Raw genomic sequence first — 22,360 nt, forward strand, 5'->3', positions numbered from 1 at the left:
CTTGTGAACCTCTTTCTCATAGATAACAATTTCTAAACTCTAGGAAAAAAATACAAAAAATTAACTACCTAAAGGAAAAAAATACAAAAAATTAACTACCTAAAGGATCTGGAGGATGTATGTAAGGAGAAACAAAGCTTGTAAGAAGAGACATGCACATGGTGCACTTCCTATTATTTTAGCCTAAGGATAGGTGACCTTTAATGTCATGCATAAGGAATAAAACACCAGTAATTTGCAGGCTTTCTGGTGTGAAATATTAGTTGACAGAGTTAAGGGTAATTAATGCTTCTGAATAGTAAGTGTAGAACCCCAGGACGGATGGAACCAGAGAAAGTGAAAGTCTCTCAGTTGTGTCCAACTCTTTGCGACCCCATGGACTGTATAGTGCATGGAATTCTCTAGGTCAGAATGCTGGAGTGGGTAGCCTTTCCCTTCTCCAGGGGATCTTCCCAACCCAGGGATCGAGTCCAGGTCTCCTGCGTTGCAGGCGGATTCTTTACCAGCTGAGCCACAAGGGAAGCCCATAGGCACTCAGTAAGTAGTTTTTGAATGAATAAATGGAATGTCTTTCATTTCCTATAGTATTCTTTCTTTAACAGCCTCTTCTAATCTTCCTTACTTACAGTCAGTGCATTTGTTTTAAATCAGAGTTTCATTGCTGTTATCTCTCTGCCTCTTTCTACTCCTTTCCATCAATAGAAGTGCCCAAAACCTTATCTCTGAATTTAGTCTTCATGGAGCTAATATTCCAGTTGAAACTGACAATTACTTGTTAAGTCTATTCTACTAAGCTAGCTGTCTTCAAATTACTAATTTTCTTGGTTGATTTGTGAGCTTTGTTATTATACATTATTTAATTTCTCTAGCTGTGGGAGAAATGAGGATAGTTAACCACCATTCATCATCACTCAGCTTTTACAGAATACTTATATCTTTGGTTCTTCATACTTCATATGCCTTTTTTTGGCATCTGCAGTGTAACTTTATCCTTCTTCTCCTGTTATTTAGATTTTTATGTTAACTATTGCTTTATGACAGATAGAATGTTTAGATTCGGTTAGGAAGCAGATGCTAGAGAGATGGAATGATTTTGCCATGGTCAGATAATTAATTTGTCAAGACTTTTTTAGGTGAGGCTATAGCCACAATTTAATAGATGTGTGTGACTGATTAAGATATATTTTTGTAAGAACAAGTAGCAGTACATTTGTTAATTCTGTTTGAATATATTCTTTTAACAGCTGATATTTGCAAAATTTTATATGTATTTGTTAAATACCTTTTTTCTGATGGGTATATTTTTTTGTTATAGAAATCATTTCAGACTGGGACAAATGCACGTCTAGATGAACGCATTTTTGCTATGTGTCAAGTGAAAAATCAGCCCTTGGTTTACCTTATGCTCACAACTCATCCCAATTTGTATAGAGTTGACAATCTCTCAGATGAGGTAAGATTGATCATTTTTTTTATGTACTTTTACTTGAATGTTTATAAGCCTAATTATATTGAATCCATTGAAGAAATGAAGAAAGGTGATTTCTTTCTTAAAGGTTTTCATTTTATTCTTATATAAAGAAATTTTGGCTTTGGGAAGCTCCTGAAAATAGTACCTAGTTGTTAAAGTAATAAACTTTACTGTTTGTTTAAGACAAATCTTTAGAGAGATCTATAAGTAAATGAAGACATTGTCAAATTGACTAGAGCAACCTGCTGCTGCTGCTGCTATGTCACTTCAGTCATGTCTGACTCTGTGCGACCTCATAGACAGCAGCCCACAAGGCTCCCTCGTCCCTAGGATTCTCCAGGCAAGAACACTGGAGTGGGTTGCCATTTCCTTCTCCAATGCAGGACAGTGAAAAGTAAGAGTGAAGTCGCTCGTCGTGTCTGACTCTTCGAGACCCCATGGACGGCAGCCTACCAGGCTCCTCCATCCATGGGATTTTCCAGGCAAGAGTAATGGAGTGAGGTGCCATTGCCTTCTCCAAGAGCAACCTATGACTTATTTAAATAAATATTTAAACAGGTTGATCTGAAAGGAGTATCCAGTGTGAAATTACACTTAAATGCCCAGTCACTGTTTAGTGTAATAATATTCTTGAATTGAAAAGAAAATATTTGTCTAAGTTGTAACATTATTTTCCCTTGATAGGAAATTTACTAGAGTTAAAGCTGCAAGCATGAAAATGTTAAATCATAATCTTTCTACAATACATTGTAATCAAGTTAGGATATATATGTTAGAAGTAATACTATGGTTAAAAACATTTGAGTTTAAATATTTTAAGGTACCTTGCATACATGAAGGAGATAACTTTTTAGCAAATGAAAATTGTTGATGACATTAATTTGTATTACAAAAATAATGACTTAAGATTACTCCTGTGTTTGACAAGTTCAACTAACTGGACCTATATTTTTCTCAAATTGAAAAGTGGCAAATTAACATAAAAATATAAATGCAGTATGTTAGACGTCTATAATGTGGAGACCACTCGGAGAAAAATAAATCACTCATAGTTCATACATTCAGAGACAAGCACTATTAAGATTTTCAATGGTATATTTATCAGGACTCTCTTTTGCAAGTGAGCTTAGGAAAGAAAGGGGACTGATGTGGCACTCAAACACAAACCACAGGAAAGGCTAGGGTCTAATTAAACTCAGGTCTAACTCAAATTCATAGACTCTTGTTTGCATTCCCTCATTCTTTCAGACCAGCCTTTTATAATAAGACTAGAAAACAGAGCCATTGATAGCATCCCATCTTTAACACCAGAGAAGGACAAGGCTTTCTTTTCTTAGTTCACATTAATTTCTGATTGGCTGTATTTGGGCTATAGTCTGTTCCCCACACGCCCTAAGGCCAGAGGTCTTAAGGTACTGTGATTAAGTACTTTAAGGTACTTAAGGTCTTAAGGTCCTAGTAGAGCTAAAACCTTCTCATTGGTAGTACCCCTTGATAAGTCAGTATTTTATTTACTTTCTCCCTTAGATAAGATTCATTAAGTACCAAGTTTTAGTATTTAAATCAAATTTTGGTCAAAAATGAATAGTTACAAATAATTAAAGGTGTCTATTTTAAGATAGCAGTATTATAGTCAGTGATAAATGAGAAACTTCCATTTCTGGCCTTATTCAGTAAATGTTAAATTGAAGAGAACTAATGAAAATTCATTTGCATTAGATTTACTGTTACATCAGGATGTGTATATGATCTAAGCCACACAATCATCTGTTATCATTAACTAAATTCTAGACTTTATTTGGATCTCATTAATGTAATTTATCTAATCAGGAGACATGGATACTGATTACATTTATTGTATTAGTTTTTAAAATAATAAATTAAGATCAGAAAGTAAGTTGGCTTGACTGGGATCATGATGGCTTTGTTTAGATAAACGATACATACTTCCTCCTCGTCTTTATGTTTAAATATGAATAATTGTGATTTACCTAAATAAATTCCAAAATCTCAAAGGTAACACTCATTAAATTTCTTTTTATTATTTAATTGTGGCTCCCTAATAGTTATATCTAAAAGCTTTAATCTTTTGCTAAATTTTTAAGGGAGCAATCAGCATCAATGATCGCACTATACCTCAGCCGCCTATTCTTCAGCTTTCAGTGGAGAAGCTGAGCAGGGATGGGGCCTTTCTCATGGATGCAGGTTCTGTGAGTAGTCTTGGCTTCTCTCTGTACAGTACTACCTTCCTTCCCCTTAGTTTCTCTCTTAAAGGATTATGTGTTATTTAATCTATATAGTTTTGTATTTGCCACCTTCTCCTCCATAGTCTCCTTGCATGCAGAGCATACAATGTCCTGTCATGGTAAATAGTAGTTTTCATTATTTTAGTTAGAGGCTATACAGTCTCGGTTAGCTAACTTCCCTTTTTGATCTTGTTTTTTTTTAATTTTTTTTCCCATTTATTTTTATTAGTTGGAGGCTAATTACTTTACAATATTGTAGTGGTTTTTGCCATACATTGACATGAATCAGCAATGGATTTACCCTTTTTGATCTTTTGAAACACAGTCAGTGGTTAAAGGTTAAGTCAATATCTCACTGTTAAGCTATATCTCAAAATAATTTTCTTTCTGTCTCCAGGTACTAATGCTTTGGGTTGGAAGAAATTGTGGACAGAATTTTCTCAGCCAAGTTCTAGGAGTTGAAAACTATGCATTAATTCCACAGACCATGGTAAGACTGTGTAATTATAGTGATTGTGATAGGCTTAAAAGGCGTTTCAAATGATGGCAGAAACATGGACATCCTATTTTGAAATCCTAGCTGTATTTTAGAGGCATTCTTTAGGTTATTTTGCATTTTTGACTTGCTTGTTCTTATATGTGTATTGTATTTTAGTGAGAAAGTAATGAACGTAGTTAATGGCCAAAAAAAGTTTGCTGCTGTTGGCAGCAGTTGGCATTAGTGTTAGGGCTCTTCTGTTTCTGTGTTTTGTGTTTTTTGCAAGTGATTTCATTGTTCTTTGGCAGAGCCCTTTTAACTGCTGCTTTAGAGTAAGAACTAAGCTAACTGCCACACAAACCAACAACTTGAGACCAATATCAGTTGGATATATATTGATTATTGGACAATGTAATATTGGACTCTGTCACCCACTCTCTAAAAGCCTCATTTGTAGAATAAGAGTGCTATTGCTTATGGGGGAATACTTGAAACAACACATAAGAAAGCACATGTTAAACTATGTAACATATGGATAGTTGTGAATTTTAAAGTTAGAATTAATTATAACATGGTCTTATTTCATGTCATACTTTTCAGTTTCAACTATCAGTTTGTCACCAACTTTGGAATATATTTTATGTCCACATCTTGGTCATATTTATGGGTTTAACTTCATTTATAGAAGTCATTAGGACATTTATGTATTTAAAAGACATAGGGTTCTATCTAGGATAAGCACTAGCTTAATGGCTGATCTGGATGACTAGGCACTTTAGGTAATGAGGAGATAAGAAATTCTTATATTTATAATAACTGTGTGAATGGATCAGTTAATTCTAGATGTCATAATAAACTGAAGATAAGAGGTAGCATATTCTTCTAGATCAGTGTCTGACAAACTATGCCTAAGGAGGCCTGCCACCTGGTTTTGTAAATAAAGTTTCAGTGGAGCATAGCCATGTGCATTTACTTATCGTATAGTCTGTGGCTGCTTCAATGGAACAGTGGCAGGGTTGAGAAGTTGCAACAGAGACCAAATGACCTGCAAGCCTTAAATATTTATTATCTATTCCTTTAAAAAGTCTGCCTACCCTTTAGGGGTAGGGAGAAAATTGTAGTATGTAGAATCTTAGGCTCCTCCCTAGACATCCTAAATCAGTTGCAGTTCAGTAAGATCCTCAGGTGATTCATATACAAGATAAAGTTTGAAAAGTATTATAGATGATAATTTAGAGTAAGTTGTATGTTGCTGGTTTTTGTTTAATAGACAGACCTTCCAGAACTTGATACACCAGAATCTGCCAGAACAATAGCTTTCATCTCTTGGCTTAGAGAGCAGAGACCATTTTACCCAATACTTTATGTAATAAGGTAAGTTGAATTTGTCATTTGTCGACACTAAAGCAGTTTGCTTGGCTTCTCAAGGAAACCTTTGAGTTGAATCATAGTTATGTATAACCTATTGCAAACTCTTCAGAAGGATATAGAAAAAAAAAATTATTTTTAATAAATAGTACAAGTTAGTAGTATTAAGTTATGCTTTATATCCATTTATTAGCAAAATAGATGTCAAAGCTTTGTGACAAATCCACTGTGTATTTTACTATTACATTTCATCTAATATATATAAATATTTGTCTTTTATTCCTAAGGGATGAGAGTCCAATGAAAGCAAACTTCCTTCAAAACATGGTAGAAGACAGAACAGAATCTGCATTATCATATTATGAATTCCTCTTGCATATACAACAGCAAGTGAATAAATGAACAAATGAAGATACTCAACTTAATAATTTCAAAGGAAAGTCACAATAACACAGAACACCTGAGAATGTGTAATACCTTCCTTTCCTATTAGGTTTGTGGACTAATGTGATGATTATATGTTCTCACTGTGATTTCAACAAACTGTAGCAAATAAAGGAACACAGCAGAGAATCAAACATGCAACTCTGAAATACTGTATTTTTCAAATCAAAATATATCTGCATATGATCACACAAATTACCTTTTTTCTTTGCTGCCAATTATGTTTGAGTTGTTATGGATTGAAATAAGACAGTATCACAGAGGCAAAATACATTTTGTAAAATAAAGACTTCTGTGTTCCAAATGTATATTTCTCATTTTTTTCTGAATTTTTGGCTGCTACATTTAAAACCTCACAAGATTAAATGTTGCGGGGAAGTTACAAATCCATTGATAATGATCTTTTTAAAATAAAAAGATTTTTGAAGTAAATAATTAGTTGGAAAACTAGTACCCATCCCCCAGAGTTTTGCTTTTTTTTTTAAAGGAAGAAAAAGGATCATCATGTTAACTAAAACTAGAGTAAATTAACTCTAGTCTAGCTTGAGAAGAATATGAAGTGATACAGTCAAGCTTTGTCAGTATTCTCTATACTTGAAGAACAAAGTCACTGATTTAGAGTGAAAACTCTAGGTGGTTTTCTGATTCGACTGCAGAAGACTTGGTTGGACACACTATCTTACTCTGCAGTGAAAAAAATCTGAGCTGTCTTCATAAATACGCTGGGACTGGCAATAATAGGGAGATGAGAAACTTAGTTATCTTGATCCTTTAAGTGAGTTTTATTTGGTACATTTCTGCTCTGTGATGTATAATATAAAAGCATTATATTGGTGAAATGAGTATGAATGAAAGAAATTAAAGATTTCTTAAATGCTGTCTCAAATTCATCAGTAACATTTTCTAAGGAGTTTAATAATTAAATTGGAAGTTGCTCATAAGATTTACTCTTAATATTAAAGCTTAATAAAGCATGAATGCCGCTGTTTGGTTTAGTGGTTATTAAGATCACACAAGTCTGATATATGGAGGTTATAAAAGAAACTTGATTTCTGAACATGCTCAAGATACTGCTTTTTGATTTGGCCGGAGAAATATCATAGTAAAAACTATTAAGTGACTTTTGTTTACAAATAGGTAAATTATACATCTGTATATTTAAGGTGGTGTGATAGAATATCTTTAAAAAAAGTTTGGTCCAGTTTTCACAGATTCATCTTGTCTTGTATGAACTTCTTGAAGTAAAAGTTGTTCATGAGTAGTACTTGATGAAAAGATTTTTGTTTCTTCGTTTTAATGGATTAGAAAAATGTGTTTACAATCTTGATCTTATATGATCACCAATGAAATAGTAATTTTGAGGTTTACATCAATATGAGCTGACTTTAACTGAATTGTTTTGGGGTAGGGAAGAAGTAGGTCCCACTAGAGTATATACTACTGCTTGCCAACCAGATCAGAATAATTGTGTTCTATAAAAATATTATCTCCCTTAAGCAGTGTTAAGGTTTATTTTCAGTATGGAAGTGATACATTGAACTGGAAATTTTCTTGAAAGCTGCTTCCTTTATTAGAAAGCAATTTTCAAATTGTAGCTAATTAGAATACATTTCTATTTTCCCCTCTTCTAAAGAAACTGAGAGTCATTATTATGCACTGATGTTTCTTAAAATAACTAAAATTCTGTTCATAATGTGAATTTTAAATGTTGATATTGTAGGTCCTTTTTTAATAATAGTAATGAATCTTCCAGAGGGGAAAGTTTGTGCTCCTAGGGACAGTAATCTTCCTTGTGCCTCACTTTCATCCCTAAGTGGGTATGACTCTTGTTATTACCACATGCTTTGTTGGTATATTTCACAAATTTACTTTAAAAAATTATTTTAGATATTGCATAACATGTGCAATCCAGAATAATTTTATAATAGCCAGGTCATAAAAAACATAACTTTAGTAAGAATTCACAATATTTGTTCTCCCAGTAATGAGGGAATGAATGAATCTTTTGGAGATATTGATATTTTTTGCAATATTGAATGTGTTTTTTAGTTTAGTTTTTTTTTTTTAAGTAGGGCACTACCTGCTATCTCATCTTGTATTACTTTTGATGTAAAGCAACTAATATTTACACTATGCCATATTTTTTTTATTGTAGTTGTAAATTATGAAAGATCCTTGAATTTTCTACAGATCTACAACTACTAAAGTAATTGACAAGGGCAATCTTGGTATTTAAATCTGAGTGGCAGTTCTACCATAAAAAGTACTCTATTTTTCTAATTTCTAGGATTTTTAAAATAACATTTCTGTAAGTCTGGCACATTAATATTCACTCAAGCTGTACCATTTATTTTAGTTTGCCTATATTTCATTGTTTTAATTTAATGTAATGTATTGAATCTAATAGATTGTTTTACAATAATTAGAATAAAAGATTTTTCTTCTAATCAAAGATGCATAACAGCTGTTATCTAGGGGACCACCAAATGTGATTTCAGGATTTTGTTAACTATTACAAGTATAATCCTTATGTAGAAATTTTAATTTTGTAAAGTAGTGTATAATATTGTAACATTAAATTCTTGTTTTCAAATTCAAATATGTATTGATCTTCAATGTGCTGTGTTATATCTTGCTTCTCTGAAATGTTAGAGACAAGATGTCTTCCTTTTTACAGTTTGTAATTCTCACTGTTTTTTTCCTGTGAAAAAAAAAAAAAGTCATTTGTAACCCATGCAAATAATCGTTTGAACTGTGCTAACTTATCGATTTGGCTATTCAATAAAGTTAATTGAAAGAGCTTCATACTGTGGTTATGTATTTAAATTGACATGAATAACTTGACAGTCACTGAGTAGTTCTGTGTTGTACAGCCAAATTAAGTCAATGGAAAAATCCTGTTGAAGATGCTTTAAACCTCAGTCAGAATCTGGGATTTCATAATCCTAATTCTAGATGCTCACTCTTCAAGAACAGCTAGGTTTAAAATTCTAGATTGAAAGGGTTTAAAATTTTTTATTTTTTAATTCTCAATATGTTTAGGGTACTACTCTATTGTCTTGTGTCCCTCTTGTTACTGATATGATGTCTACTGTAAGTCTGATTGTTATTTGAAAGATAATCAGCTCTTATGATTTTTCTTTTATCCTTAATATGCTATAGTTGTAGTAGTTTTACTTGTTGTGTTTAGTTGCTAAGTAAGTAGTGTCTGGCTCTTTTTGATCCTATGGACTGTAGCCCTCTGTCCATGCAGTTTCCCAGGTGAGAGTACTAGAGTGGGTTGCCATTTCCTGCTCCACAGGATTTTTTCGACCCAGGAATCAAACCTGTGTCTCCTGGTTGGCAAGAGGATTCTTTACCACTGAGCTGCCTGGAAAGCGCAATGGTTTCACTACTCTGAGTTTATTTTAGTTTTTGCTTCAGTCATTCCCTCTATTCTTTACCTTCAGAATTCCTTTTTGATGTGTGTTTTTACTAATTCTGCTTGTGACTACGTCCAGTTGAAGTTTCATTTCATCTATTGAATTTTATATTTGTGTAACTATTTTTGATTAATTTCTGCCTGTTTTGTTCAGTAATGTATTAAAGCTGTTCTATAAAATTCTGGGGGTGGCTTTCCTAGGAACTCAGATGGTAAAGAATCCAGCTGCGATGCAGGAGACCTGACTTCAATCCCTGGGTTGGGAAGATCCCCTGGAGAAGGAAATGGCAACCCACTTCAGTATTCTTGCCTGGAGAATCCCATGGACAGAGGCGCCTGGCAGGCTACAGTCCATGGGGTCACAAAGAGTCGGACACGACTGAGCAACTAACACACATAAAATTCTGGAGTGAATTTCAATTCTGATTTTTAATTTGGGTGGCAGAATTTAAATGTTTGTTAGAATGTTTGTTTTTCATGTTTGTTAGAATTTGGATTTCTAGGCTCATTTGATTGAGAGGGTTATTCTTTTCAGTCTAGCACATCTCTGTCCAAGCTTTCCCTCTCTCTGTCTATGGGTTTTCGAGTTGCATTTTCCAAAAATCAGGGCTATTGGTAATGTTTTAGGGTTCTTGTTATGTAGTGATTTGAGGATATCACCATTCTAGTCACCAACAGTGGGAAGTCAACAGCCCTGTCTTCTGCTTTTTATTAAGCTGAAATCCAATAGAAAATGATATTTTGAATATTTTTCAGGGAGGGCAGACCTCATATCTTGCCTAGAGAATCCCATGGACAGAGGAGCCTTGCAGGTATAGCCTATACAGTTCATAGGGTTGCAAAGAGTGGGACATGACTGACATGACTTAGCATGCACAGACAGTCCTCAAGCAGTGAGTTTGTCCTGTCCATCCCTTTGTCTCATGTGGAACACTTTGAGTTCCTCTTACACATAGATCGTGCCTCACTGCTTGCTTCTGGATCTGTAGCCCAACAGGCACCTGTCTAGCTACACTGTGCTATGTTTCAGATACTCGAATCTGCTGAGATGTTTCTCTTGTTTTTGAGGTCCTATTTTTTTCCCTTTATGTTTTTAAATGTTACTGATTGCTGTGTGTAGTAGAGAGGTGTCCAAGCGTGAACTTACTGCCTACTTTTAACCCCAGAATCGGAATTATTTTATTACTTATGACTCAATCCATTCAGCTTTGTAGCTACAGTTAGTCAATAAAGTATTAATATTAACCTACCTTAACAATGCTAGGGTCAAATAAAAATCACATAAAACTCATTGAAATGCCAAGTTTTGACACTTTATCTGAAAGAAAAATTTGTGCACCTATGCAGGTAAGTTTAATCTAGTGCTCCCAGTGCTAGGCATGGGGTAAAAGTGGTCAATCTTTTTTTTTAAATGGGGAAAAACATAGATACTTTTAAAGGAAAAGAAATCAAGATATAACACACATAAAAATTAAAGATGGACGTGGACTTGCCCTTGTAAAGTTCTGTAGTAAGGGAGACAAGAATTGTTAAGTATGCACATCATTTAGCAAGGAATCATACCACTGAGAAGCACTAGGAAATTTAATAACTATGGAAATGGCATAGAGAAATAGTTCCCCAGAAATAAGCATGTAATATGAAATCTTGACCCTTTAAATTCTTACCTGACTTCATCAGCATCATACGTCAACGCATCTATCTAAATCAAAATATTAACTTGGTTTCTATATGCTATCACAAGTGAAAAAAAACCTGTTTACCCTGGAATTGTATTTGTTTATTTTGCCACAAGGCATGCGAGACCTTAGTTCCCCAACCAGCAACTGAACCCACACCCCCTGAAGTGGAAGTGGAGTGTTAACCACTAGACTGCCAGGGAAGTCCCCAAACTGTAATTGATCATGACTTATCAGAACTTTATCAAGTTCTGCACATTTATTACTAGGAATTATTTCAATTGTAGAACTTTTTTTTCAATTGTAGAATTTTTAAAGGCACAGTCTGGGCCTCAGAGATGTAGATCTGTACAGATACACAAGGAAAACTTTTCTAATGCTTTAAAATTACTAACTAGGGCATGTCCCTGGAGATTCAGCTATCATCTAAAGAGGAAATGTTCAATTTCAATGTTTATACTTGAGCTCCTTTTTTGCTGAATCCAAAAAAAGATTGCCGTTTGTTTTTACACTTTTTTTCCAAAATCCTTTTCTGTCTGGGACAGGGTCAAGTGACTAAACAGTTAAAAATAGTATTTTATTACCTTCTATCTAGTCAGGGTTTCACAGGCTTCCTGACTTGGAGCAAGCTCATGCAGCAGGCTTCATAGGAGGGGACATTGCAGGGGACACACTGGGCTGCTTCACCCTCTGCAGCCTCAGAAGTGATCTGACCACAGCATCCTCTCAAGAGCTGACAAGGATTCAGTTCACTCATTTACTCATTCACTTAGTAATTACTGCACACCGGGGCTGCATTACAACTTTTTTTTTTCCATTTATTTTTATTAGTTGGAGGCTAATTACTTTACATCATTGCAGTGGTTTTTGTCATACATTGAAATGAATTAGCCATGGATTTACATGTATTCCCCATCCCAGTCCCCCCTCCCACCTCCCTCTCCACCCTATCCCTCTGGGTCTTCCCAGTGCACCAGGCCCGAGCACTTGTCTCATGTACCCAACCTGGGCTGGTGATCTGTTTCCCCCTAGATAATATACATGTTTCAATGCTGTTCTCCTGAAACATCCCACCCTCGCCTTCTCCCAGAGTCCACAAGTCTGTTCTATACATCTGAGTCTCTTTTTCTGTTTTGCATATAGGGTTATCGTTACCATCTTTCTAAATTTCATATATATGTGTTAGTATACTGTAATGGTCTTTATCTTTCTGGCTTACTTCGCTCTGTATAATGGGCTCCAGTTTCATCCATCTCATTAGAACTGATTCAAATGAATTCTTTTTAATGGCTGAGTAATATTCCATGGTGTATATGTACCACAGCTTCCTCATCCATTCGTCTGCTGATGGGCATGTGGGTTGCTTCCATGTCCTGGCTATTATAAACAGTGCTGCGATGAACACTGGGGTGCACGTGTCTCTTTCAGATCTGGTTTCCTCGGTGTGTATGCCCAGAAGTGGGATTGCTGGGTCTGCATTACAACTTTTGTGGGCTGTGGGTACTTGGCTTTTGTGGGCTGCTTCCTCTATAAAAGCACACTTAAAATTATACTTCATGACTGTGTCAGTATGATAATGACCACCATCCAGGCTGGATTCATCATTATATATAAATCATTGCAACGTTTTCCTTCTCATTTAAAACAAATTCAAACTAAACAAACTTATTTAGAAAACAAACAAACTTATGGTTACCAAAGAGGAAAAGGCAGGGGAGGGGTAAATTGGAAGTAATGGAGTTAACAGATGCACACTTTCATATATAAAGTTGATAAACAGCCAAGATTTACTGTATAGCACAGGGAACTGTTTGGTATCTTATAACAAACTATAATGGAAAAGAATTTTAAAAAGAATATAGGGAAGTATACATGTATATGTGTGTACATACCAAATAAGCCTAAGTAGTTTTATATCTATTTAACTCATTGAAAATGCCAAGTTTTGACACTTCCTCTAAAAGAAAAATTTGTGTAACTATTCAGGTAAACTTAATCTAGTGCTCTCAATGCTAGGGATGGGATAGAGTGGTCAAAATTTTTTTTAATGGCAGAAAAACTAAAGATTTTTAAAGGAAAAGAAAGCAAAAAATAACATACACAAACATTTTAAAAATGGAGATGGACTTGCCCTTGTAAAGCTCTGATACCGGGGGAAATTTTTCTTGAGATGTGCCAGAGCCCTTTTGCCTTGCCCTGCTCAATTGCTTCAGTTGTGTCTGACTCTTTGTGACCCCAGGGGCTGTACCCTGCCAAGTTCCTCTGTCCATAAAATTTTTCCAGGCAACTGGAGAGGGTTGCCATTTCCTACTCCAGAGGATCTTCCCCACCCAGGGAGCAAACCTACTTGTCTCCTGTATTGGAATGCAGATTCTTTACCATCGCATCACCTGGGAAGCCCATCATATATACATACTTATGGTGGCTCAGATGGTAAAGAATCCGCCCGCAACGTGGGAGACCCAGGTTCAATCCCTGGGTAGGGAGGATCCCCTGGAGAAGGACATGGTACCTACTCTAGCATTCTTGCCTGGAGAATAGCATGGACAGAGATGCCTGGCAGGCTACACAGTCCATGGGCTTGCGGAGTTGGAAAGGACTGAAGGACTAACACTTTCACATGTATATACCAATCACTTCGCTGTACACTGGAAACTAACACAACCCTATAAATCAACTTTGCTTCAATAAAAAATTAAAATTAAAATATCTTCTTGGGCCCCTATTGTATACTGTCAACATGGCCTAATGGATAAGGCACCCCTGTTGAGGGCCCACACTGTTCTAAGAACTGCAGCCCTAGACAAGAACACAGTGATTGTCTTCATGGAGCTTATGTTTTACGAAGTGAGAAGCAGATAATAAAAGTACATTTAGCTTGAGAGTCAGTTATAACTGTTAAGGACAAAGGGCAGATAAGGAGAACAAAGACTGTTGAGTCGAGGCGACAACATAGAATGAACAGGGAAGGCTTCACTGGAAAGGTCTTCATCAAACAGGCATGCATATGGTAGAAGCACCGCTGAAGATGAGGAATCAGCACCAAGAACAAATCCCAGCCGCAACGCTCCATAAAGCGTCGCTCTCGAAGTTACGTATTCCCGACGCCTCTAAGCGAGCCCGAAGGTCACGGGAAACCAGTGCCTGACAGTGCAGGCTCCATTTTGCTTCCTGGCATCAGGTAGGAGGAGTCTATTCTTCGCTCACACGTTTCCAGTGGGTCAGACTGGATGCCGGGTTTCTTCACCTCCGAGTGAACCGCAACGCGGCCCGGTGGCGGGGGAGGAGCATCGAGGACCAGCCCAGGTGGGAGGAATTAGAGCGGCCAAGGCTGCCCTCACTCAAGATGGCGGCTCAAGGCTCGCGCTAGGTCCCGACAGGCGGCGCGCGCGTTTACGCTTCATATGCGGCCCTGCGCTCTGGGGGGCGGGTCCACAGAGGTAGGGGCCCGCGCGGCCTGCGGCCCAGTCTGAAGTCTTGGGCGCTGCGGCTGCCGCTCACGTCATCGTCACCACTCCTGGACAGTGGAGGGGAAGATGGAGCCGGTCACCGTCGCTACCGACAGCGGGGACCGGCCCCTGTCGGCTTCCCAGCGTCGGGCGGAGCTGCGGCGGAGAAAGCTGCTCATGAACTCGGAACAGCGCATCAACCGAATCATGGGCTTTCACAGGCCCGGGAGCGGCGCGGGTGAGAACCTTCGTTCCCCACAGTCTCCTGCTCATCCCTTTTGAGTCTTGGGGATCATTCTCCCTTTCCCTCCTCCACCCCTTGACTTTTCTGACCAAGCCCTGCTCTCTGACCTCTCCTCGGGCCCCGCCCCTTTGATGAGTTCCCAGGTTCTCACTTCTTCACCGCAGGACGTTTCTCGTCTCTCTCCTCAGTTTTCCGCCGCAAACGGCAATGCTCTTGATCCTGAGACCCACTGCCGTGGTACCCTCTGCTCACTAACCCTGAGGCGGCCCCAACCCCCCCTCGTCACCCCCTCGCCTCTCTTGAAGGGCGCACATTTCATTCCCAGACTGCTCTACCCACGGTGCCCGTCAGGAAGATTGCCTGCCTTTCTTTCCCTTGTAAATGCTTTCCCTTCTAGTGCCTTCCCTAGCGTCTGCCTTCTTTTTGCTCTGTCGGCCCCTATGAGCTTGTCTTTACTGAGCTGCCCCTGTAGTTCGTCCGAAGTGAATCACGGACCCATATCCTGGTGTCTGTGTGCGGTGCCCTCAACACTGTCATCTGCAGGTGAAAAAAAATTGAAGCGACTATTCTTTAGAGACCCAACAAGGGAAACATGCCCATCTGAGGCCTGATCTCGTAATGTGCAGAGATTGATATGAATGATGTCAGAAACTGCCTTCAGCACTGAAAGGAGTTCCTCATTTCTCCCCCAATGACATGTACGATGGGTTTCCTAAAAAATTTTATTTTCCTGTGAGTATTTACTGTACTCTTAAATTTCCATTTAGTGTTGCATCTGATATTTGGCCTTCATCACTGGCTGCAAGTTCCTTAGATCCTTGTGACTTTTGCTCTGTGGGGCTTTAGATATATAATTCTGAATTTTTAGACAGCTCACAGATTTGCCACTGAAAACTGCCAAGAGAGGTAAGAACCATATTTCAAATTCTAGAACAATTGTTAGGAGACACATTTTCTCCTTTAATGGTTAATAGCAGAATATTCTTTCCTAAAGCATTTTCTTTGTTCTTTTGCTGTGAGATTTTTATTTTATCTGTCGTTAAATGTTCCCCCGCCCTCTGTTTTATTTTAAACCAGAACAGCATCCTAAAACTGCTGAAGTACCTTCTAATGTCTCCTAGATTACAGTAGAAGGGTTACGCAAACCGGTAGCAGTAGGATATGCCACACCCTATGCTGATCGGACTCTGGATTCAGAAATGTAATATTAAAAATAGTGGTTTTAGAAAATCTCCGTTCCTAACTCTTTCCCAACTTGTCTATTAGCTTTATCTTCTGTCCCCAAAGTTTGGGTTATATCCTCTGAAAGAATACTCTTTTTGACATTTTGTGTGTGTAGAGGAAGGAATTTGTTTCTTTATGAAGGATCAGTATTAATTCAGAGGCTGCCAAATTTTAGCTCTAGTGGCATATTTTTAAACATTAATAAGAAAGATGTTGGCCAGTATGTAATACTTAAGGCTTCTAAATTTCTTTTCTCAGAAGAAGAAAGTCAAACAAAATCAAAACAGCAGGACAGTGATAAACTGAACTCCCTCACCATTCCTTCGGTTTCAAAGCGAGTAGTGCTGGGTGATTCAGTCAGTGCAGGAACGACTGACCAGAGTGGAGTGGCCGAGGTAAAGGGGACTCAGCTGGGAGACCCACTGGACTCTTTCATTAAACCTTCTGAGTGCAGTAATGATATAAGCCTGGAGCTCCGGCAGCGGAACAGAGGGGACCTGACAGCCGACTCTGTCCAGAGGGGTTCTCGCCACGGCCTGGAACAGTACCTCTCCAGATTTGAAGAAGCAATGAAGCTAAGGAAACAGCTGATTAGTGAAAAGCCCAGTCAAGAAGATGGAAATACGACAGAGGAATTTGACTCTTTTCGAATATTTAGATTGGTGGGCTGTGCTCTTCTTGCCTTTGGAGTTAGAGCCTTTGTTTGCAAATATTTGGTAAGAAACAGTGGAAAATGAAAATTGGTTATACTAATGAGTGCTTTTAATCCATAAGATTCATTTCTAATATTAAGTAATATTTGTGGTCCATGTGACTGTTTGGAGATGTGTTATAAACTGCTGTTTGCCTTAGGTACAGAATGACGTGTTCCAGTTAAATACAGAGCCTGATAATAATGCCAAAATCTTTTTATATGCTAAGTACCATTCTAAGTGCTTTACATATATTAATTCGTTAACCTCATCCTTATGAGCCAGGTATCATTTGAATCTGTTTTGTAGATGAGGGAATGAAGACTCAGGTGAAATCATTTGTACAGGGTCACATTACTAAGTGACAGCTGGGATTAAACCCAGGCAGTTTCATTCCAAAACCAAATATCCTACATATCCTACATATTAATTACCGCTTTTCCGATAACTTGAAATACTAAAATGCAGTTTTGGTCCTGAACGTGATGTAATTGTTTTAGAGTTCAGAGGCATTCAGCATTTTATAATGTTGTACTGTTACCATAATAGCAGTCCATCACATACCCTTACATGCCAGTGGCTGTTCAGTGAAAGGTAGGATGTGTTTTAGTGTTTTACAGTATGTGAAGAAAAGAAGAAAAGCGCAGCTCGTAGTTCAGTGTCTTGCTCTTTGAGGTGTTTCCGTTCAGTAGACATTTTAAGAATACCTACCAAGTATCAGGCACATAAGTAAATTTTCAGATAATGAAGGTTAATGTTATTAAGCAAAAAAGCTTTTAAAAGTCTCTCTTTATGCCAGGTTTTTCTTAAAGAGAATTCTGTTAAACAGATTTTATTTTTTTCTGATGATAAATTGTCATTGTAGCTTTCAGTATTTAGTGAGATGTATAGCTGCTTTTTTTTTCCTTTTACAAGGCCTCTGCACTTCGATGTTTTTAAAATTATGTCCTGTTTTTGTGCCTCATTTTGTTTGAGGTTTTTTGGGTTTCTGGACTTTTTTCTTGCTGTCGGATTTTCAGCTGTTAATCACTGCTCTTACTGTTCTTCCATTTAGTAATGCTTGCTCCTTTACTCCCGTCATGATATTTTATTTTAGAAATAAATGTAACTGAAGTATTATTTTGATATTTTGTTTTATTGTGTGAGAAGCGAGATAACCAAGCTATTTTATCTATAATAAAAACACCTCATTATGTGAGGGCCAGAGATGAGTTCATTTCTTGCCCCACAGTGTGACTGAGGTATGTATGGCATCTGTTTTGAGTACTAAGCCTTTTTGATGTACTTTCAAATTGTCAGTTAATTACCTCTAGATGAGAGGAATGTTTCTGCATGATGTATTATACATCAGTGGCCACCTAACAATTTAAATTACTTAAAAGGTTAATTTTTGAGAGAGAAGACATTTTGGGGAATATCAAAAGAGTATCCTCCTTCATAAAATATGACTTGAGAAGCATGCTTTATGTTAAGGAAAGCAAATCTCTGTATTTGTCACCCTTTTGCAGAAACAGGACTGCTTTCAGCCACTAAAATTAAATTTTTATTATGGTTTTTTTCCTTGGAATTTTATCACTGCTGTTAGTCTGATGTATTGCGATTTGAATGGTTGTGTTGGCAGTGTGTAACTCTGTCTTCTGTCTCCACAGTCCATATTCGCTCCCTTTCTTACGTTACAACTCGCATACATGGGACTGTACAAATATTTTCCCAAGGTAAATTCATTTTTTTTTCTAAATTGGGTGATATATTTAGATTGATTAACAACTAGATGATTTTAAGAACTTTTAAAAAAGTATTTGTACTTATGGTTTAAATCAGTGCTATTCAGATTTGTTTAGCTCACCACTGTGGATCTTCAAACTATTTGTTTCTGTTTGTACTAAGTTCAGTTGGCAAAGTAATTAGAAACTTTTATAGCAATTTGGCATTACTGTAACATTTTTATTGTATTTTACAAAAAATGTTAGTCCATGATGGACTGGGGGAAAAGCCTCATTACAGAGTTTGAGTAGTACTTGTCTAAGAAAGTATTTAACTTAATTACTTAGTAAATTTAGTAATACATTTTGTTTCTAATAGCGAAAGTTAATTTAAAAATGGCTTCAGTTATCTTCAGTTAGTGTGGTCCTTACTGAGCACTTAATAACAGTGCACTTTATCTTTAATGCCAAGGGTCTGATAACTTGCAAAAAACACTTGGCCATACTTAGAGAGCAGAATTATGAGGAGTATCAGTGTTGGCCTGGTCTACTTGACTATAGTTATACTATGGGACTTGGCTTGCCAGTATAGAAGATAAGCTTATTTGAGTAATTGTGTTTTGTGTGAGATTTTTGCTGAAAAATGGCTACTTGACTGTTTGCTTAGTCATTTGCAATGCACTGATGGACCTCATGTGTGTGTTTAATAGATCTGAAACATATTTTTGAGGGGTCATATAGTCACATACTCTAGTTAAGAGTAAAGAAGGATAAGTAATTTCATTTTTTAATTGAAATGTTTTTATGATATAAATATATATATTTATTGATCCTCTCCAAGAATGTAACTTTAATTAAAACATTTGTTTAAATGTTTGCCCTTGAAACATTGATTTTAGTTTTTCAGTAGCAGGCGTTTGGAAGCAACCTAAATGTCTACTAATAAGTGACTAGTTTAAAAAAATTTTGGTGTATCCATTCAGAATGATAAAGGTCTCCATGTGCTGATAATGGTAGCTTGTCAAGAAATACTAAGATAAGATAAAAATACAGACTAGCGTCTATAGTATACTCCTTTTTTTTGTAAAAAGGAGGAAAATTACATGTATTTGATTTTGCTTGTATATGTGTAAAAAAACTCTGGAAGAATATTACATGAAATTATTAACTGATTATTTATGATAGATGTTTCAGTTACTAGGTAAATGGGCAAGTGAAAAGGAAAACTACTGTACAATTTTCTTTTAACAAAACATTTTGCTGTAACAGGTTTCAACAGAAAAATCGAAAGAATTATGCCGTTAACACCCGTTTAGTTACCACCTAGATTCTGTAATGAAAATTTCATTATATTTATCATATATTTACTCAGTTTTCTATACATCTTCAATGCATCACTTTTTTTAAATGCATCTTTCTTTTTTTGGTGCATTATAAAGTATGTTGTACATGAAGACATCAGCATGTTTTTCCACTACACATTTCAGCTTACATATCAACGAAAATTCAGCGTTTCTTTATGGTTCTTTTTCTTTATTTTGAGGTAAAATTTTCATACATGGAAATGCTCAAGTCTTTATTATACCTTTAATGAGTTTTGACAACCTGTGAAACCCAAATCCTTTTCAAGATTTAGAACATTACTGTCAGGAAGTTCCACCATGCTCTTTTCCAGGCAGTCCCAGCCCCCGCACCATGAATGTCTGATTTTCTTTTTCCTACCATAGATTAATTTTAGCTGTTTTAGCACTTAATATAAATGGGATTGTTCCAGTACATACTTCTTCATGCAAGGCTTCTTTCATTCTACATTGTATTTTTGAGATTCATCCATATTGTTGAGTGCATCAGTAGAATCGTTGTCTTTTTTTTTTCTGAGTAATATTCCATTGACTGAGTATATCCACTTATTTATCTAATTTTCCATTGATGGGCATGACTAAAGCCACTAAGAACTTTCCTGAATGAGTTTTTTGTGGACATAAGTTTTGATTTCCCATGGATAACTACAGCTTTTTATATTAAAAAAATTTTTGAGCCATGTGATTGGATTTGGTGATACTAAATCGTTAAATTAAATGAAAATTCAGCCTTGAATCTCTTAAGGAATGAGACTAGAAAATTATACTAGGAAATAAATGTTTAATGAATAAATGTTTGTGTCTTATTGCATGGGGCTTTCCTGATGACTCAAGTGGTAAAGAATCTGCCTGCAATGCAGGAGACACAGGAGATGCGGGTTCAATCCCTGGTTTGGAAAGATCCCTGGAGAAGGAAATGGCAACCTACTCAAGTATTCTTGCCTGGAAAGTCCCATGGACAGAGGAGCCTGGAGGGCTATAGTCCATGGGGTCACAGAGTTAGATATGACTAAGCTTGTGCACGCGCAGACACACACATCCTATTACATATGAAATCAAACGTGAATTCTTTGCATGGCAGTTAGGGTTGACTATACAGAATGTTCCTTTGATTCTGTTAAAAATTATTGACTGTCTTCCAGAACATCTATCACTTTTCTGACTTTTGTTGTTACGAGACTTAACCTTGCAATAGGATTTATCCACTCACTTCTCATCTAAATCTTGCTTATTCTCAAATGCCTGTTTTTTTTTTTTTTTTTGGTCTTCTTTAATTTGAAGGCCTGCTTTTTAATTCTACTTCCTCCTGAAATCCTTCTCTATGCTTTATTTGAACATAAAATACTGGAGTGATGTCTGTCTCCTTCGAGCCACTATAGCACACATTATCCATGTCATTCATTTAGCAAGTATTTATGTCCTGTCTGGGAATGCTTTCCTGTTTTCGTCTTAAACTTTTGTATGTATCTTAAATTATTTATATCCTAACTGCCAAGATAGGAGGTTTTTTTTTTAGGACTTTTTTTTTTTGAAACTTCTGATAGCAAGAATAGTGTCTTTTCCTTATTGCCGAGCAGTTTGTTCCTTTACATATTATAAGCTCAGTAAATGTTTGTTAATATATTGTTCATTGATGTCTTAAAACTTCATTAACAGTTTTGAAATCAATTAGGTAAAAATAACAGCACTGATGTTTTTTATAGAGCTTAAGTAGTCTTCTGAAAGCTGTAATATTTATTTAAGTCTTTCTCTATGCAGAGTGAAAAGAAGATAAAGACAACAGTACTAACAGCTGCACTTCTGTTATCTGGAATTCCTGCTGAAGTGATAAATCGATCAATGGATACTTACAGCAAAATGGGCGAAGTTTTCACAGATCTCTGTGTTTACTTTTTTACTTTTATCTTTTGTCATGAACTACTTGATTATTGGGGCTCTGAGGTACCATGACGCCTGCAGAACTCAGGAAGAAAAGCTTATAAAAAATAATTTCTATATTGCAGTGTCTTTAAAGGAAGAATATTGGTTTACACCTTCATGTGATTCTTTTACTTTTTCAGTTTGTAAAACCACTTGATTAGGAATGGAATGACTGGTTACCTGACTAGAAAGGATTGAGTTTGTATTAATACTGATGCGATGATTAGAATGCCAGTGTCAGGAATTGATTTTTCTTGTTTGATTAGAATTCCTAGTCTACACTTTTTCCTAACTTCTTGGTTTTGTGATTTATCTTTTGGGAGCTGAGCTTGTGCTTAAGAGGGCAGATGAATGTGGTCTCAGCCAGTCCCAAGAACTGCATCTTGTATTTGTATTGTTCTGTCCTAAGAAATGGAGCCATCTTAAAAATAAAATGGAAGAACTCAAATTGTCTGTTAAGTTTGCACATTTTAACTTACAAGGGCTGCATAAGGTAATCACGTTGAGTCAGTATTTTCATTTTTATTCCAGCACAAATATTTAATGGAGGTAATGATTAAGATTCATACATGTGGAATTAATAGGTATTTATGAAATCTTTCTGAAAATTTTTATTAGCAAACTTAAAAATTGGAAATTTTTACTTTTGAGTTTTCGATT

The 22,360-nt window shown here is 36.4% G+C and overlaps 2 protein-coding genes across 6 annotated transcripts in view; both read left to right on the forward strand.

Moving 5' to 3' along the window:
- SEC24A (SEC24 homolog A, COPII coat complex component) overlaps positions 1-8,812 on the forward strand; it is a 110,776-nt gene extending 101,964 nt beyond the window's left edge. For all 5 annotated transcript variants that reach the window (XM_070465389.1, XM_070465390.1, XM_070465388.1 and 2 more), the window contains 5 exons: positions 1,316-1,453; positions 3,577-3,681; positions 4,115-4,207; positions 5,466-5,569; positions 5,851-8,812. In XM_070465389.1, the coding sequence (XP_070321490.1) occupies positions 1,316-1,453; positions 3,577-3,681; positions 4,115-4,207; positions 5,466-5,569; positions 5,851-5,965 (555 nt within the window). In that variant the 3' untranslated portion in view covers positions 5,966-8,812. The remainder of the gene's footprint in view (positions 1-1,315; positions 1,454-3,576; positions 3,682-4,114; positions 4,208-5,465; positions 5,570-5,850) is intronic.
- Positions 8,813-14,517: 5,705 nt separating this feature from the next.
- Positions 14,518-22,148, forward strand: CAMLG (calcium modulating ligand). Its single transcript, XM_020908023.2, has 4 exons — positions 14,518-14,794; positions 16,283-16,740; positions 18,366-18,431; positions 21,539-22,148. The coding sequence occupies exons 1-4, from the start codon at positions 14,644-14,646 to the stop codon at positions 21,728-21,730; spliced, it is 867 nt and encodes a 288-aa protein (XP_020763682.2). The 5' UTR covers positions 14,518-14,643; the 3' UTR covers positions 21,731-22,148.
- The last annotated feature ends 212 nt before the right edge of the window (positions 22,149-22,360 follow it).

The sequence above is a fragment of the Odocoileus virginianus genome, chromosome 3 (assembly GCF_023699985.2).
Source record: "Odocoileus virginianus isolate 20LAN1187 ecotype Illinois chromosome 3, Ovbor_1.2, whole genome shotgun sequence".
NCBI classification, from domain to species: Eukaryota; Metazoa; Chordata; class Mammalia; order Artiodactyla; family Cervidae; genus Odocoileus; species Odocoileus virginianus.

Excerpts from the sequence above, each read along its gene's own strand:
- CAMLG (XM_020908023.2), top strand. The coding sequence starts at position 14,644 with ATGGAGCCGGTCACCGTCGCTACCGACAGCGGGGACCGGCCCCTGTCG. Across the intron at positions 14,795-16,282 it reads CAGGCCCGGGAGCGGCGCGG|AAGAAGAAAGTCAAACAAAA; the intron begins GTGAGAACCTTC and ends TTCTTTTCTCAG. Across the intron at positions 16,741-18,365 it reads CCTTTGTTTGCAAATATTTG|TCCATATTCGCTCCCTTTCT; the intron begins GTAAGAAACAGT and ends CTGTCTCCACAG.